Source organism: Anolis sagrei, chromosome 2, assembly GCF_037176765.1.
Source record: "Anolis sagrei isolate rAnoSag1 chromosome 2, rAnoSag1.mat, whole genome shotgun sequence".
In the NCBI taxonomy this organism is placed as follows: domain Eukaryota; kingdom Metazoa; phylum Chordata; class Lepidosauria; order Squamata; family Dactyloidae; genus Anolis; species Anolis sagrei.
The window spans coordinates 77,118,256-77,135,479 of record NC_090022.1 but is presented as its reverse complement, the minus strand read 5'-3'; the positions used below and the strand labels follow the sequence as shown (position 1 = coordinate 77,135,479).

The window sequence follows — 17,224 nt, the reverse complement described above, 5'->3', positions numbered from 1 at the left end:
TGTCAATGAAAGCTAATGCTACCAACATCTTTCTCAGTCTCTCAAAGTTGCTACAAGATACCTTTGCATATCAACCTGTGTATAGTTTTCTTGCTTTTGAATGCATTTATTTTCAGTTTGTTTTCAGCCTCTTTTGAGTGCCATTCGTAAGGCAAATCTCCAGATGGTTTTCAAAATTTGTTTTCCAAATATATATTTTTTCATATGAGATTTAAGAGAACAAATCGAAAACTGGAAAGATTTCTCCAGGTTTAATTCCATAAGTACAGTTAATTATTGTAGTCAGTATTTAAGACACTGAATGTTCAGACTCTGGGCAGACATTTGTTATCCAACTGGATATGAAGTTGCACACATGGCAAATCTGTAGAAAGCAAAGAGCCATTCAGGAGACACAGCCTATATGTAACAGATTGCAGATGACTTTTGAAAGTGAAGATCTAACAAATGATGTCATTGTTTTCAGATTGTCATCTCTTACTGGCAGTTTGCATTTAATGAAAAAGATGATGCATGTAAAACTTTGTTGCAGGGAGTTCTGGGACTAAGCGCAAGAGGAAACCAACTAAAAAGCTCCTGGAATCCAATGATTTGGATACTACCTTTATACCAAAGAAAGAATGGACTTCCATAAAGAAGGTAGGTTCCTTCCTGTAGGTTCAAAATATTACATAGAATATAAAGATTTGATAACTCCCTGTATGTAAAATAATTACATCTTTGTGGACTTTTAAACAATATTTATTTATTTATTTATTTATTTCATTTACCATCTTTATACCCCACCCTTCTCACCCTGCGGGAGACTTAGGGCAGCTCACATATATAGGCATTGATTTGATGCCATATGAACATACCTCAGTAAAATAAACATATACATTAAAACACTCATTAAAACATGAGACATTAAAAACCACTTGTGTAAAATCACAATCATTTGAAGAAAGCATTGTAATTAATGAGACTGTGCAAAAATAATATATGATATATCAAGTTCCCATTACATTTTCTTTATAAATGCACACAATTTGTTTTGTTTTTTTACATAGAGGCAAAATCTGTGACATATAAAATATGTTTAATAACAATAACAGTAATAGTAATAATAATAATAATAATCCCAAAACTTATTACCAAAAATATTGCTATGCTACAGTGACTCCTAAGCAGGGGCGGCTCAACCCATTACGCAAAGTAAGCATTTGCAGTATAGTTGATTTTGCCCAGGGGCGCTCTTGAGGCGCTCTTGGGGGAAAATAGACCTTGACATATGTGAATTGTAGTTACTGGGATGTATAGTTCACCTACAATCAAAGAGCATTCTGAACTCCACCAATGATGGAATTGAACCAAATATGGCACACAGAACTCTCACGACGAACAGAAAATATATATCAGTGATTAGTGGGGGGGGGGGGGGGCACCGCCAAAATACTGTTTGCTTACCATTGAAAATTACCTAGGGCTGCCTCTGCTCCTAAGTTGATTCACTTCTAATTAAAGTAGAAAACAATTTATACACATTGAACCATAAAAATCAAAACCAGTAAGCATATTCTAAAAGGAAGCATGAGAAAAAGAGATAAAATAGATAAAAAGTTCACAAAATGAAAAAAACAAAGTCTTTTTAAAGTTATGTTTTGACTGCTTCCCCAAAGAAAGGGAAAATATTGACATATATATCTCTTTAAGGAAGTATTTGGTGCCATACTCAGGAAAACTTTGCCTTGTATGCTTCTTGACTGTACTTTAGATAAGAGGGGGCTTGCTACAGGGCCCAGGTGTCAAAAGAATCTACCAGAGCAAAAATATATATATACTGAAAGAGGTGGTCCTTGGGACATCTTAGTCCCAAACCATTTCCCTACATTGACATGTTGTAGCAGGGATATTGCTGCTGTGGTCCTCCAGTCTTTGCTGACTGCCACTTCCATTGATCCTAAACTGGTGGGGAACCATGGAAGCTGTAGTCCCAAAACACTTGGAAATACTGAATTGCTTACCCTTTTGTTCTATGTTTATTTTCTTCATTATATTTTATCAAGTTTTAAAATACCATATCTTAAAGGCACTAAATTTTAGACAGCATAATATCTATATTTCATTAGTTGAAGATCCCTTCCCAATTAATTGACATCTTGTTGTTTATTAACATTGTTCTTTTTGTCTTCTTCAGCTAGAAAGAAAGATTATTTAAGAAGTAGCGGTTAAGCAGATATGTATTGTCGAAGGCTTTCATGGCGGGAATCACTGGGATGTTGTAGGTTTTTTCGGGCTGTATGGCCATGTCCTAGAAGCATTCTCTCCTGCGGTTTCACCTGCATCTATGGCAGGCATCCTCAGAGTTTTGAGGACCTCACAACCTCTGAGGATGCCTGCCATAGATGCAGGTGAAACCGCAGGAGAGAATGCTTCTAGAACATGACCATACAGCCCGAAAAAAGCCTACAACAACCCTAAGCAAATATGATTCTTCTCTGAATTGTTGCCATCTAGTGGGAGATACTGGGAGCTTCCTTTGTTGTCCTGAAAATAGTTACTTTTAATTATTATTGTTTGAAACATGTGCTACTTGTCATCATTATTGTTTGAAACATGCTGTATAGCAGTTGAAATGAACTCAAGGAAATGAATCTTCTTGTAGGTATTTATTTATTTACGACATTTATATACCGCCCTTCTCAGCCCAAGGACGACTCAGGGTGGTTCACAATTATGAATGTGAATTTGGTATGTGAATTTGCTTGGTAAATGGTGCATGTTGTTTATCCACAGTGTTCTGAGGCTGGTCCTTTGGATACGGAAGTACCTGAGTTTTACCCCACAACTCCAGTTCTGGAGGCTGCTGAAGGTAGGCAGTGCTTGTGTCCTGTAGAATGAAGTAGACATCTCCAACAGGAGAGAGTTGCTATTCCGTTTTACTACTAAATATGATAATAATAAGATGTAAATATTCCTACATGGCAGAAGGTTGGACCATTTGGCTCTTGTGATTCCTTCCATTTCTGTAATTCTATAAAATCATAATTATATGGTATAAAAACACATCCTTAATTATCTAGGTCCAAATCAAAAAGAAGGAACCGTGTCTTTGTCTTATTAGTTTGAACAAAGTCTTGTCAACACTACTAGAATTCCAATGATAGTGATGGATTCAAGAGTATTCCCAAGGGATAGACTGGCCAAAAGACAGATCAAAACAATAGGAGAGGAACATTTTACTATGCAAAACTCCAACATGTCCTTTGACTTGACTTTCTGAATTTTCAGCTGATGCTGTCTACATCTTTTTTCATGCTCATGAGGATAGAACTTTCTGTTAATGTAGGTGGTTTCTTAGACATCCGCTCTTTTGCTGAGTGGCATTCATTAAAATATCTGAACTAACCTGTTCATACAAAATAAAATGGTCCTTTCTTCCAACTGTTGATATTTGGAAGATAGTAAGACAAAGAAGTGTCTTGAGTACTAATATGATGACTACAACATGAATGTTCATTATGTGTGCTTTACGTTCCTGTGAGAGCTTTGCAACCATTTATTCTGAGTGTAAAAAAGTTACCTTGCTGTATTGTGCAAGATGAAAACTATTGAGTTCTGAAGTTTGAAGCCTGAGGGCCAGAGATGTTCAGACTGTCATAGAATCATAGAGTTCAAAGAGACCTCGTGGGCCATCCAGTCGAACCCCCTGCCAAGAAGCAGGAAAATATGCATTCAAAGCACCCCCAACAGATGGCCATCTAGCCTCTGCTTAAAAGCCTCCAAAGACTTTGCTCTTTCCACAGCAGCTCCTGAGAAAGTTCCTGTGAAAAAGCGAAGGCGAAAGCGTCAGCGGCGCCCCTTTTCTGCAGCACCATATAAAAGAGAAAAGAGAAAAGGCATAGTGGGCGAAACACACAGTTTTGAGGTACTGCTAAACCTTGGGCTGTTTTTTCTGTATAAAATGGTACACTTTTATTTTCAGAAGGTCTGAAATAGTTGATAATGTTTCAGCAACAACAGCAAAATATAAGAGACAGCACAGCAGAATTGGGAGATTTTTGTTCAGGGGTACTGCCTACTCTAAACTGCTAGCTCTTTTTTTTAAAAGCATCATTGCTAGGGATATTATTTCACTATTGTCACCCTTAAACTTCATTTTAGACCACAGTATGCTGAACTTCATTTGAGAGGTTGGGAATTATATAAGAATAGTTCTTTTGACTCTTATGTGATATTCCATTCTGGAAAGAGAGGAGCCAGTACTAGACTTCTGCTGGTAGCAAAAATGGAATCCAATAAGGGTGTGTGGAGGAGATCTCCCTTTGCAGCACCCTCTCCATCTCAGAAAACTGCACTTGAAGGAAGGAAACCCTCAGGAGTCATGCTTCCTGCAGGCTTGAGGGCTGAGTGGGAAGAGAAAGAAATGACATTGATACTACAATGCCAGCACGATTCTGAGTTTAGGCTTTTTTGGTGTGTGTGTGTGTCAGGAGTGACTTGAGAAACTGCAAGTTGCTTCTGGTGTGAGAGAGTTGGCCATCTGCAAGGACGTTGACCAGGGAAAGCCCAGATGTTTTGATGTTTTAACATCCTTGCGGGAGGCTTCTCTCATGTCCCCGCATGGAGAACTGGACCTGACAGAGGGAGCTCATCCGAGCTCTCCCCAGATTGGAACCTGTCGATCTTCAGTCCTGCTGGCACAAGGGTTTAGCCCATTGTGCCACCAGGGGCTCCTGCATTTAGGCTGAATACCTTTGATTTTCTCTGTCCCTGTTTCCACAAGTATTTGTTTCTCCAGAAATATAGACTAGATTGGCTATGGTGATCTATCAGCAGACCCAAGATGACAAGCCCCAAGGTCTCATGCTAGAATATGGAATTGTGTACTTGGTTGAATTAGATATTAACTCTGGAGACCAGATATATGACTGCAATTTTTTGAGGGAAAAAAATGAAAATAAAATCTTTGGATATGCTGTGGATGTATAGGCTGTGGGAAATGGTCTGGGGGGATGGGATTGGCCACACACAGTTGAAAATCTCTGCTGTAAGTCAAGTAATTAGTTTGTTATCCCATTCATACCTTGTCTTTCTGTCTCTGGGGGTTATTAGATCAAAGTGCTATTACATTTCTTGGAATAGGCTTATATTCAGTAGATTTGTATTGTGTGGCAAGATACCAAGGTATCCCACTGATTATTATGAGTATCCCCAGCATAAATGTTTTTATTAAGGTTTACTGTGATATGACAGTGGAACAGTCCCATATATTTTACTGTATTACAGTCCAGAATTTTTCTTTTCCTCAGCGAAACCTTAAATTGGAGGAATGTGAGGAGAGTTAGCGCCACAGCATGAGGCACCTTCTGCAGGCAGTGTGATTAGGGTTAGAGGCGTTGCATGCAGCTCAGCAAGCAGGTTGGAGGAATATCTGAAGGCTTTATAGCCAAACTAACTGCAGCCCAGGAAAGGGGGGTTGATTATGGGTAGAAATCCAAGTGTCCAAATATGTAACTTTCCTCCCTTTTAAAGAGGGATAGGGCAGCTCCTGGAACAACTGGAAGTCCCAAGGAGATTACTGAGGAAGGGTCCGAAAATTACCCTGGAGTGCCTTCATCAAAAAGGATGCAGGGGGAACGAGGAGGAGGAGCCGCCCTCAAAGAAAATGTCTGCCAGGTAGGTCTCTGGGAGGCTTTGTTCTGCATGTTGATGATTGGTGAAAATGACCCAGAGCAACTGGAATACCTGGGGGTGGGTTATCTTAACAAAAGCCAGTGTACTTTTACTCCAACTCTTGTAGTTCCTACTTGCAATGATCTTTCGCCTTGTCATCCTCTTTTCCCTTGAAATGAACTTACATAAACAGGACTTCCCAGGTTTTATTAACATGGATGTTAATATTTTCTGTTTGCATTAGTTATTATTTATTTCATCCTGCTGCATTTTGGGTAGATAGGAAGTGAGATGGGTGAGCTTATAATACTTAAAGGAAAGGCTGAAGTGCTGTAATAGTTTGAGTCCTATAGAAATTTTACCTGTTTTCTTAGGGAAAAAACCAAAACTTGGAAAAGTTACTTTGCAGACTGCAACTCCCAGGATCCTCCCTATTCAGTGGCCCTTATGTTCTGCAAGTTGTATTTTCATGGCAACCACTTTTTATTTGTAAATAAAATATCCCATTAAACCTAAAATAATAACCAAAATAGAAAAAGGTATCATTTTTTAAAAAAAGGAATTGGTGGGGAAAATGTTTTGGCTGCCGTTCTTTATGTATGTGCAATAGGAGATTTGTTGTTCTCATTGTTTTCTTATTCCACCTGCCACAATTGTGGCTTCTGAGGAACAGAAAAGCAGCCAGGCACAATTCCATCACATCTTGGTTCTGTGTTTGTTGATAGGGATACAAATACTCTAAATATATAAAACGAATATATTTACTTCTGTTCTGTTGTGCTCTTATCCCACCCCAGATCTGTGAAAAGCCAGGTGAATTATTGCTGTGTGAAGCTCAGTGCTGTGGTGCTTTCCACCTGGAGTGTCTTGGGCTCTCCGAAATGCCCAAGGGCAAGTTTATCTGCACCGAGTGCTCCACAGGTACCATACTGGGATGGGTAGATAAAGCTCACTGGCTGGGATTGTCCTCTGCTGCTTTGAAGCATCTTGTGCTTGTTGAAGGCAAGTGAAGCACGAAGCCCTGCTCTGAGCCAATTTGGAATCATCCAGATCTTTTATGTCACTGCTGACATTTGCCAAAGTGGTCACTTGTTATGACTTCTTCCTTCTATACTTTCCTTCTTCCTCCTACCCCCTGCCCCCCATACTTTCCTTGTTACTTTTATTGATTAGGTGTCCTCTTTTCTAGGGGTCCACACATGCTTTGTATGCAAGAGTAGTGGAGAAAATGTGAAACGTTGCTTGCTTCCATTATGTGGGAAGTACTATCATGAAGAGTGTATACAGAAGTATCCCCCAACAGTCATGCAGAACAAGGGCTTCCGATGCTCACTGCACATCTGTATGACTTGCCATGCCGCTAACCCAACAAATGTTTCTGCATCTAAAGGTGAGATCATTTTTATAAGGGAAGTTTAACTTCTGCATTCAATTGAACTTTACCAATCTTCTTTGGGATTTGTTTTGGATATTTTAAAAAAGCAGAGTTGACACCACCATTTCCCATTAAAACATGAGTCTCCATAGGGTTGTTGTAGGTTTTTCGGGCTATATGGCCATGTTCTAGAAGCAATCTTTCCTGATGTCTTGCCTGCATCTATGGCAGGCGTCCTCTGAGGTCCAGGGTGGGAGAAAGAACTTTTGGAGCTGGGTTTGAATGTTTCAATTGGCCACCTTGATTAGCATTTGATGGCCTGACAGTTTTTAGGTGTGGCTTGTTACTGCCTGGGGGAATCCTTTGTTGAGATGTGATTAGCTGTCCCTGATTGTTTCTTGTCTGTAGTTCCCCTGTCGTTGAGTGTTATTCTTTATTTACTGTTATAATTTTAGAGTTTTTAAAAACCGGTAGACAGATTTTGTTCATTGTCATGGTTTCTTCCTTTCTGTTGAAATTTTCCACATGCTTGTAGATTTCAATGGCTTCTCTGTGAGTCTCCATATATGACTTTCCAAGGAAAATCTAATTTGTTTTGCTCCCAGGCCGCCTGATGCGTTGCGTCCGATGTCCTGTGGCTTACCACTCCAATGATTTCTGCCTTGCTGCTGGGACAGTGATCCTTGCTTCCAACAGCATGATCTGCCCCAATCACTTTACCGCCCGAAGGGGCTGCAGAAACCATGAACATGTAAATGTCAGCTGGTGCTTCGTCTGTTCAGAAGGTAAGGTTTCTATACAAAACCAGTGTACAATTAGGCGATATCATACTACTGAATGTGTATGAGTAATGGGAATGTTCATTTAGAAGAGAGAGCAGTTTCAGAAGCTGTTTGAGCTTCTGAGTACAAGAAAAACAATAGCAGAGCATGGAAAAATGTCTTCCTTGGACTATGACTCCCTGGGAATGGGTAGGAAATTGTTGACCAAAAGAGTCACTTTTCCAAGGTCAGAGCAAAAGTATACTAAATCCTGTCCATATTTGAAACATGTTCCAAGTAAATCTTAACACCTAATCTATTCAACATGTTAGAGTTTGCCACAATCAGATGTTTTCTTGTTGACAAGATTATAATATTTTAATCTATTTCTGCATAGAGCTCAGGACACAGCCTGTAAAAAAATTGTTCCAGACACTTGTGAATTAAGTTAGGTTGCGCAGTAGTGATTGTCATAAAGCCAACCACTAGCAATAAAGCTTTGAGAGTCTTTCAGTGTGATGAGCTCTGCTTTTATATTCTTTACTACATTTTCAGCGTGTTTTAAACTCTTGTAACTTCATGTTTTAACTTCTTTGTATATATTTTTTAAATCTCTTCATCAATATTCCAGGTGTACTTGGTTTTACTTTTTTGCAAGCCACCCTAGATCCCACATTGGGAAAAATGTGGAATAAAAATAAATAAATTTGACATAAGATACAGAGTGAAGGGGGTGAGAATTGCTACTCCAGTGCCCTATGTCTGCAACCTTTCCTTTGTTTTCTTGCAGGCGGAAGCCTTTTGTGCTGTGAATCCTGTCCTGCCGCGTTCCACCGGGAATGCCTGAACATTGACATGCCTGAGGGCAGCTGGTACTGTAATGACTGCAAGGCTGGCAAGAAGCCACACTATAAAGAAGTGGTCTGGGTGAAAGTGGGGCGTTACAGGTGAGCATGAAGGAAAGCCAATTCTGTATTTTACTTCACGTTCCAGCGATAGCCCTTTGTGAAAACTTGAGCCTGCTCATTTGTGCTGAGATAATATCTGTTTGAAATAACATTCTAATGAACACAAACAGGGCACCTATTTCTCTATATGTGTGCTTCCTGTCATGGCTGCTGTTCCAGTGTAGTTGCTCCCACACTGATGAGAGGGCACATAAAGTATTCTGCCACTGCAAGATCTGTTAGGACATGCTTGTGTTAGCAGCCAGAGACATGGCACGCTTCCAGAGGACCTGATCTAGGAAGCCGACGTTGTTGTTGGCTACTCTTAACTTTCTCCTGGCTTTCTTGCTCACCAGGTGGTGGCCAGCTGAGATTTGTCACCCAAAAACCATTCCTGTCAACATCCAGAAAATGAAGCATGTCATTGGTGAATTCCCTGTGCTGTTTTTTGGATCAAATGATTACCTTTGGACCCATCAGGCTCGAGTCTTTCCCTATATGGAAGGAGATGTAAGCAGCAAAGACAAAATGGCAAAAGGGGTTGATGGCATTTACAAGAAAGGTAAATTTCCTTCTGTTCTAACAACTAGCTCCATTAGGGGAACAGTACTTGCCTTGTACTTATGCTGTCTCAGGATACTACTTTTTAGAAAGTTTTCAGTATTCCAAGCGGCCAACTACTGGTCAAAGGACATTTAATATAATGCCAAGTTTTAAAACTTTGTGTTTTTTAAATATATTACAACTGTACTCTTGGTTCGCTCCTGATACGATAAATAAATAAGTATTCTTATACTTCAGCAGTAGCCCAGATGAAAATTCTGTAGTCATTTTGGCCTCAATTAAGATATTAACTTGAATGTGTTGTCGCTTTCATGGCTGGAATCACTGGTTTGCTGTGAGTTTTCCGGGCTGTATAGCCATGTTTCAGAAGCATTTTCTTTTTCCTGACATTTCACCTACATCTATGGCAGGCATCCTCAGAGGTAGTGAGGTTTGTTGGAAGCTAGGCAAGTGAGGTTTATATATCTGTGGAAAATCCAGGGCGGGAGAAGAACTCTTGTCTGTTTCAGGAAAGTGTGAATGTTGCAGTTCGCTTGAATGTTCTTCCAGTATGGATCCAATATTGGAGGAAAGATAGAATATAATGGAATGAATGGATTAGTGGATGAATAAATGAAAAATATAGCAGTTTATCGGCTTTTGATTTTGATTTTGGATCAAAATTTAAATTAAAAAGACATTACATTCTTTGCTTCCTTTTCACCCTAAGAAAATCAAATCACAGCAGAAACCCTGTTTTAGTGAAGCAGATTATAAAAGAGAAAGTGACTAAGTCCACATACCAAAGCAAATTCTGAATGGCAAAGCTTTATTGTGGCTTGGCACAAGATCCAAAAACTATAGTGGGGGATTGGCAGACAAACAAGAACTAGGAATGGTTTGAAGTGAGTTTGCAAATCATATTTTTTTGCTAAGTGCTAAAACTGTTACATCTGTTTCTCTAGCTTCAGAAGCTTCTGGGCCCTAGAGACAGGAGGCAGTGTAAGGCAGCCCTTAGTTTTGATTTGCCTGACTGCCATTTGGTATTATATCCCCTCTGATTCATTGTATTGTTTAAAATGTTTTCTGAAATGAGGCCTCCTTTGGGACAGTAAATCAGCAATTTAGTAGCTTGTCCTTGGTAGAGATGAGTGTCTGAAGAGTGTACAAGTAATTTAAAGTTATTTCTATTGCCCAGAATAATTATTTTACCTTTTGCAAGCTTAGAAAAAAAAGTATGCAGAGGAATGTGGACATCTCAGGAGTATTTGCAGTTTTGCCACAGAATATACAACTTGTCATGTTTTCTTGCTCTTGTTCTATATGCCTTTGTAATAGATTTTTTTTAAAAAAAACCTAACATATGCTTAGCTATTCCAGCTGCTTCACAATAACGTGATCCATAATATGGAATTAGCCACTTCAGAGTCACTTTATTGGATGCTTCTGTTAAAGATATTGTTTGGCTGTGAATTTTGGATTTTTTTCTTGTGCTTAACTTCATTGTAAAACAGCTGGAGCAGCTAAACGTACCTTTTTAAAAAGAAAAACCTGTAAGTGTATTCAGTGGCATTGTTTATATATTTGTCTTATTTCCCCTGAAATCATGTAACATACAACATTTACCAACCTTCCCACTTTTAAACATTCCCCATTGCCGCTGTTAGAAATACAGATTTGATCAGGGGAGAAAGGTGACGTTCTGTGTGGCTGCAGTTGCCTTTTCTGCATACAAATATGTAGCTTCACATAAAACTTGTAGTAAAAATTGTAAGACATCTGCTGACCACAGTACTGCAATTGTGAGTGAGGTATATGTAAACAGCTGGATTTCTGTTCTATTGTAATGTGAACATGCTCTTAACTTAGCTCTCACAGAAGCTGCTACAAGATTTGAAGAGTTGAAGGCACAGAAGGAACTGAGACAGCTTCAGGAGGACAAAAGGAATGATAAAAAGCCCCCTCCTTATAAACATATTAAGGTGAGAAAGCCAAGTGACGTCCAGTGGTGGGTCTGAGTTGGTGTATTGTTCCCTGTGACCTTCAATATAGATAAGCCATCTTTTTTGTGTTACAATATCTAACTCCGTATCACTGAAATTGACACTTTATAATTGATTCAGTTGTATAGTCTATCCCATTCAAAGTGACAGTAGCTGAACCATCTAAAAGGATTCTTAAACAGTGTGTTGAATGCATTGAATTCAGGTCAGTGCTGACCCAGAGAGCCATTACAGTAGCATGTGGTGATTGTGATATGTATATACAAGTGCAATATTGACCAATTACAATAGGGCTTCCTCATTCATCAGTGTAGTAAAAATAATTGTACATAGGTTGGATTGCAGAAAATACCCCGAAACCAGCTAATTGACTTGTTGTATCATATATTTGTGTTTGAAGGTAAACCGGCCCATTGGCAAAGTGCAGATCTTCACAGCAGACTTGTCTGAGATACCACGTTGCAACTGCAAACCAGCAGATGAAAACCCCTGTGGCCTAGACTCCGAGTGTATCAATCGCATGCTGCTCTATGAGTGCCACCCTGCAGTCTGTCCAGCTGGAAATCGCTGCCAAAACCAGTGTTTTACCAAGAGGCAGTATCCCGAAGTAGAAATCTTCCGTACACTTGCACGAGGCTGGGGCCTGCAGGCCAAAAGAGACATTAAAAAGGTGTGACCTGCTTTGCCCCTTAATAATTAGTATTTAACTATCCAATCCTCAAATTTTTCATAACTAAAGTACTGGATAGATATGAAGAAATTAAATTAGTAAGTTTTCCATTGAAAAACCTGAGGTAGGAGTTTTGTTTCCTGTGGCTTTACAAATGGTTAATCTTTTTCCACTCTTGTAGCTATCAGACTCAAAAAGCCAAACCGTGAAATGATTTTAAGTGAGAACTAGACAAAATCGGTGTGTCAAGATGTTTAAAGATTAATAATACCAGTTTCTGAACTTCTTTTCCTCCTCCTATTTGAAATCCTTGAAGAAAAAGATTTCATCACATAAATTCTGTGTTTTTAAAAAAGAGATATAAAGAACTGTCTGTTAGACTATTCCTAGCAACTAAATATTCATACACTGATTTTAAAAATTTGGGAATTTGTTTTCCTAACTAAGGTTTTCTCAAATATAATTTAGTTTGCGTTGATCATTAAAACTCCCCTCAAGAAAATGTCAGCCTTTACTATACCTTTACTATACAGTTTATCTACCTTCTATGCCTAATTTACTGGATTTCTGAGGTGAGGGAGTTCTGTAGATGCTGGATCACCACTGCTGGTATCCTGTCTTTGTACCCCACCAGAATCAACTTCTGAATGTCGATCTGGAGAGCAGGAGCCTCTGATGCTGTTCTTCGGGGTCACATAAGTTCATATGTTTATAAGAATACATGTATTCAAAGGCTGGAGAGTACCTTTGAACAAATATGCAGCTGAAACAAATACATTAATCCCTCTGGATTCTACATCCCTGTGTTCAACCGTCCACTATTTGAAAATGCCCTCTCCCTCACTCGGGACTTCCGGTGAGCTGTGATGGCGGCAGGCAGGGCGTTTGGGAGCTCCCAAGCGTCAACCTTCCAATAATCGACCAGGGGCGATTGTTCGCCCCCACTCCTCTCGGCAAAAAGCGGGGGGGAAAGTGCAAAAGCCTACCAACACCCAGCAGACCCCAAAGACACTCACCCCTCAAGGGTGGGGGTCAGAGGGTCGGCAACGGGTGAGGCTAAGCGGGTCGGTGGAAGGAAAGCCCGGTTTAGCACAACGCGAACCCGGTACTTACTGCAAGCCCGGCTCTCTTTATCCAAGGAAATGAAGACTAAGAGAGAGGCTACCGAAGGAGTTAGCCAAGGAGAAACGTAAGTTTTTCCTCCTTATAGAACTTCCATTTTAACCGCGGAGAGTCTATCCCTAAGAAGGGCGCGATTACATATTGAGGAGCTGAATTTAGAGCCTTTCTACAAGCCTCTCATCTTAGAGAAGAGCTTCCTCCCATTCTGGAATAATTAACAAGGGGTATTCCCTTTTGTCGATCACTTTATTAGGCCCGGCATTAATCCCTTAGAGGACACTATTTTGAAGTACAGATGCGAGCAGACTTGAGAAGGGATATAATATAATAAGAGTATAACAGGAGGGGAATACAGGAAATAAAGGCAAGGAAAGCGTAACCCACGGCCATCTACCACAAGGTAGCAGTTGGGATTTAACCCCACGTGGAGAAAGAAACAATAAGAAAACAATCCCCCGAAAAACCAGACCCAGCTGTGGAAAGCAAATCCCCTCATTCGCCACAAGTAGGATCTAATGACTCTGAAGAGTGGAACCAGGGGATAGAGGATAGAGGAAATCAAAGAAACATCAAGTAATTACCTGAATGATCCCAGGCCAAGCGAATTAAAATTACCCACAGTCAGGTGGAAGCGGCCCCCGAAGGCTTAGGCCCAGAAATCAACGCGGCAGAAACAGCGATCGGCTAGCGACGAGATCCCGCGTTAGCTCGCGAGATCGCGAGAATACACTGAGGGGAAGGATCAAGGAGCGAGAGAGGAGGCACCAAGACCTACGAAAGAAGCAAAGGCCAAGAACTCACCAGGCAAAGGATAAAAAGAAGAGTTTTTTTGGGAAACGGGGGAGAGGTAAGAGACAAGCGGGAGAGGGGGAGAATGGAGGGAGGCGCGGAACGCTCCGGGAGAGACCTATAAAGGAAGTGTGAGCCGGACAGGAGGAAGAACTGGAAAGGGGTGACGGAGACGAAGATAGAAGAGAGGAACTGAAGAAAGAAGGGTCACTGAGGCCCTCTTTGATTAGCACCTTCTTAAGAAACCTCCCCTCCCCTCCTTCTCCTCCCCCTCACCCCATTGCCCGGCTTAGACTCCCCCCCTCCTCTTCATCGAAGAGCAAGGCAGAGATCGGGAGGAAGACAGAAGGGGAGTAGGAAAACCGAACGACTTTCCCCACTCAACAATAACCCTCCCCCCACCCCCTCTATGCTTCAAGGACCAAATTGGACCCTTCCTCCTTCTATCCTTTAAGTAAGGAGGGGGAAAAGGAATTGGAAGAAGCCAAAACAAAGGAGGAAAAAAAAAGAGAGAGGGGAGAAGATCCTATAAGAAGTACATCTCCTAGTGAAACTATCCCCTCCCCCCTCTATACCCCATCGACCTGTTTGAACTGTTCCTCCCCCACCTCCACATAAACATTAAAAATCAAACAGGAAGGGCTAGAGAATTAGCAGCATAGGTGCTCCCAGACTTTACCCCGAAATCTCTATAAGCTAATTCACTCCTCTATGCCTTATAGACCAGTTTGGACTCTCCCAGCCTCGATCCCTTAAGAGAGGAGGGGGAAAAGGCATTGGAAGAAGCTAAACAAAGAGGGGTGAAGAATCTCTGAGGATCACATCTCCTAGTGAAATTACCCCCTCCCCCCTCTATTTCCCTTCGACCTGTTTGAACTCTTCCTCCCCCACCTCCATATAAATATAGAAAACTTAAAGAGGGAGGGCCAGAAAATTAGAAGCTCAAGCGCTTTAGGGTCTCACCTCGAAACCACCACAAACCAATCCACTTGGCTGGGGAAGTGAGACAAAAATATACAACTACAAGATGATGACCCCCAAGAGCAAGTCAGAGAAAACTGATAAAGAAAATAAGGAAGTAAAGGAAACTAAAGAAACAAAGAATCCTAAAGGACAAACTAGAAAGGGCTCTACAACAGATGAAGCTATTAACAAAGAAATACTGAAGGAAATCTTGAAGATAGCAGAGAATCAGGAAGAAATTCAGAAAGACCTTAAAAGAATTGAAACAAAACAAGAATCGCAACAGAAAAACCTCCAGGAGGAACTCCAATCGCTAAGAAAAGAATTAACCTCGGAAGTTGGCTCCATAAAAGAAGAAATGAATAATATGGCTAAAGACATTAAGACTTTCAAAGAGGACAAGAAAAAATTGAAGACCACAAACAACTTGACCTGAGAATCAGTAAATTAGAGGCGGAATTTGTGAGAACCAAAGAGATTCAAGAAAGGATGGAATTGAAGGAACGGGAGCTCCAACTGAGATTTAGAAATATTATTGAAGAACCAAATGAAGACCTGAGGCGAATAATCATTACCATGACAGTGACCATGCTCAATAAGGAACAAAAAGAACTGGATTCAGAAATAGACAGAGTATATAGGATCACAACGAATTTCTCAAAGAAAAACCAAACTCCGAGAGACACAATAGTGCACTTCATTAAAAAACAAACCCGTGACGAAGTATTGAAGATAAACAGCAACTCACCTCCCCTCTACAAAGAAACCAAAGTGACTATTATGAAAGAATATCCCCAGTCCACGATAGCTAAAAGAAGAAAATACTTCTTCTTGGCAGATGAATTGAAAAAAGAGGGCATAAGATTCAGGTGGGAAACACCAGAAGGCCTGATGGTGACCTACAAGGAGAAAAAACACTGGTTGATAAATGAAGAAAAAGCAGAGAAATTCTACGATACCCTTATGAGAGACTTGGAAAAACTGCCAACTGACCATAGATTTTTAGGGGGGAGACAATTCGCCGGAATATGACAGACAACAAAGACTCAAAGCGAAAGAACCACACAACAAGCATCTAGAAGACGGAATGGGACCGGGACGAAGTGGACATGACCAGGACAATCAAAATGAAAGGAATGAATGAGTGTAAAAGTCAAATAAAGATTTTTTTGTAACAACATAAACGGTCTCAATTCGCCTATGAAAAGAAAGAGATTATTCAATAAAATCAAGAAGGGCAACTTCGATCTAATAGCCCTTCAGGAAACACATACAGCACAAAAGCACACGTGCCACTTAGTAAATAGAGAATTAGGCAAAGAATTCCATTCATTCGCAATAGAAAAAAAGAGAGGGGTAATAATCTATGCCAAGGAGAAACTGGCCCCAGAATTGGCGTTTAGAGATTCAGAAGGGAGAGTAGTAGCCATTAACATTAAATGCGAAAACAAAAATATATTAATATGCAATTTATACGCACCAAATGGCCCCAAATCCAAATTTGTATCTAGTTTAAACGAGAAACTCCAGGAAACCCGACAGGACCACATAATCCTGATGGGTGACTTTAATGGAGTTATAAATAGTAAATGGGATAAAAGTGATGCGATAAAGAAAACAAAAGAGGACAAATTAAACACGCTCCCCCTGAACTTTTTAAAATTTAAGGATGAATGGGATCTCGAAGATATTTGGCGAACCAAAAACATTGAAGGCAGGGATTATACTTTTTTTTCGGGAAGACACAATAGGTGGTCTCGAATAGACATGATCTGGTCCTCAAAATCCATCAGCTCCCAGATCTCTAAAATCAGAATGCTCCCCAGAGACCTATCAGATCACTGTGCCCTAGAATTGACACTCAACCTGAGAAAGGATTTCTTTAGGTGGCGCCTGGATGACGGTTTGCTTAAAGACGAAGAAGATATTAAGACCAATACCAAATTACTAAAAGATTATTTCAAACTGAATGATACCCATGACATTAAGTTAGAGACCTTATGGGACGCATGTAAGGCAGTCATGAGGGGCCATTTCATAAAGCAGAAAGCTAGGAAGAACAGATTGAGAAGACAAAAAATAGAGGAAGTGAACAACGCGCTAGAAAAAGAAGAACTAAAGTTCAAAAGGAATGTAGAAGATAAAAAGGCAAAAAAAGAGATAGACTCCCTGAGGAGACAGAAAACCACATTGGAATTAGAAGAGGTAGAAAAACAACTGAAATCCATTAAACAGAAAGAATTCCAACAGGCCAATAAACCAGGGAGATGGCTGGCCCGGAAGATCAGAAAGAAAAAACAAGAGAACCATATCGTGAGAATAAGAACAGACAAGGGAGACGCAACCACAGATCCAGATATCATTCAAGAATTTAGAAAATACTACGAACAACTATA

The 17,224-nt window shown here is 40.3% G+C and overlaps 1 protein-coding gene across 12 annotated transcripts in view; it reads left to right on the top strand.

Annotated features, from left to right (window-relative positions):
• The window catches only part of NSD1 (nuclear receptor binding SET domain protein 1), a 75,714-nt gene that overhangs the window by 43,423 nt on the left and 15,067 nt on the right, over positions 1–17,224 (top strand). For 11 of the 12 annotated variants that reach the window (XM_060765631.2, XM_060765625.2, XM_067463649.1 and 8 more), the window contains 11 exons: positions 533–639; positions 2,776–2,851; positions 3,786–3,907; positions 5,515–5,658; positions 6,453–6,576; positions 6,845–7,045; positions 7,636–7,815; positions 8,582–8,738; positions 9,095–9,300; positions 11,151–11,263; positions 11,685–11,954. In XM_060765631.2, coding sequence (XP_060621614.2) covers positions 533–639; positions 2,776–2,851; positions 3,786–3,907; positions 5,515–5,658; positions 6,453–6,576; positions 6,845–7,045; positions 7,636–7,815; positions 8,582–8,738; positions 9,095–9,300; positions 11,151–11,263; positions 11,685–11,954 — 1,700 coding nt within the window. The remainder of the gene's footprint in view (positions 1–532; positions 640–2,775; positions 2,852–3,785; positions 3,908–5,514; positions 5,659–6,452; positions 6,577–6,844; positions 7,046–7,635; positions 7,816–8,581; positions 8,739–9,094; positions 9,301–11,150; positions 11,264–11,684; positions 11,955–17,224) is intronic. The other variant, XM_060765626.2, reaches the window with a different exon arrangement.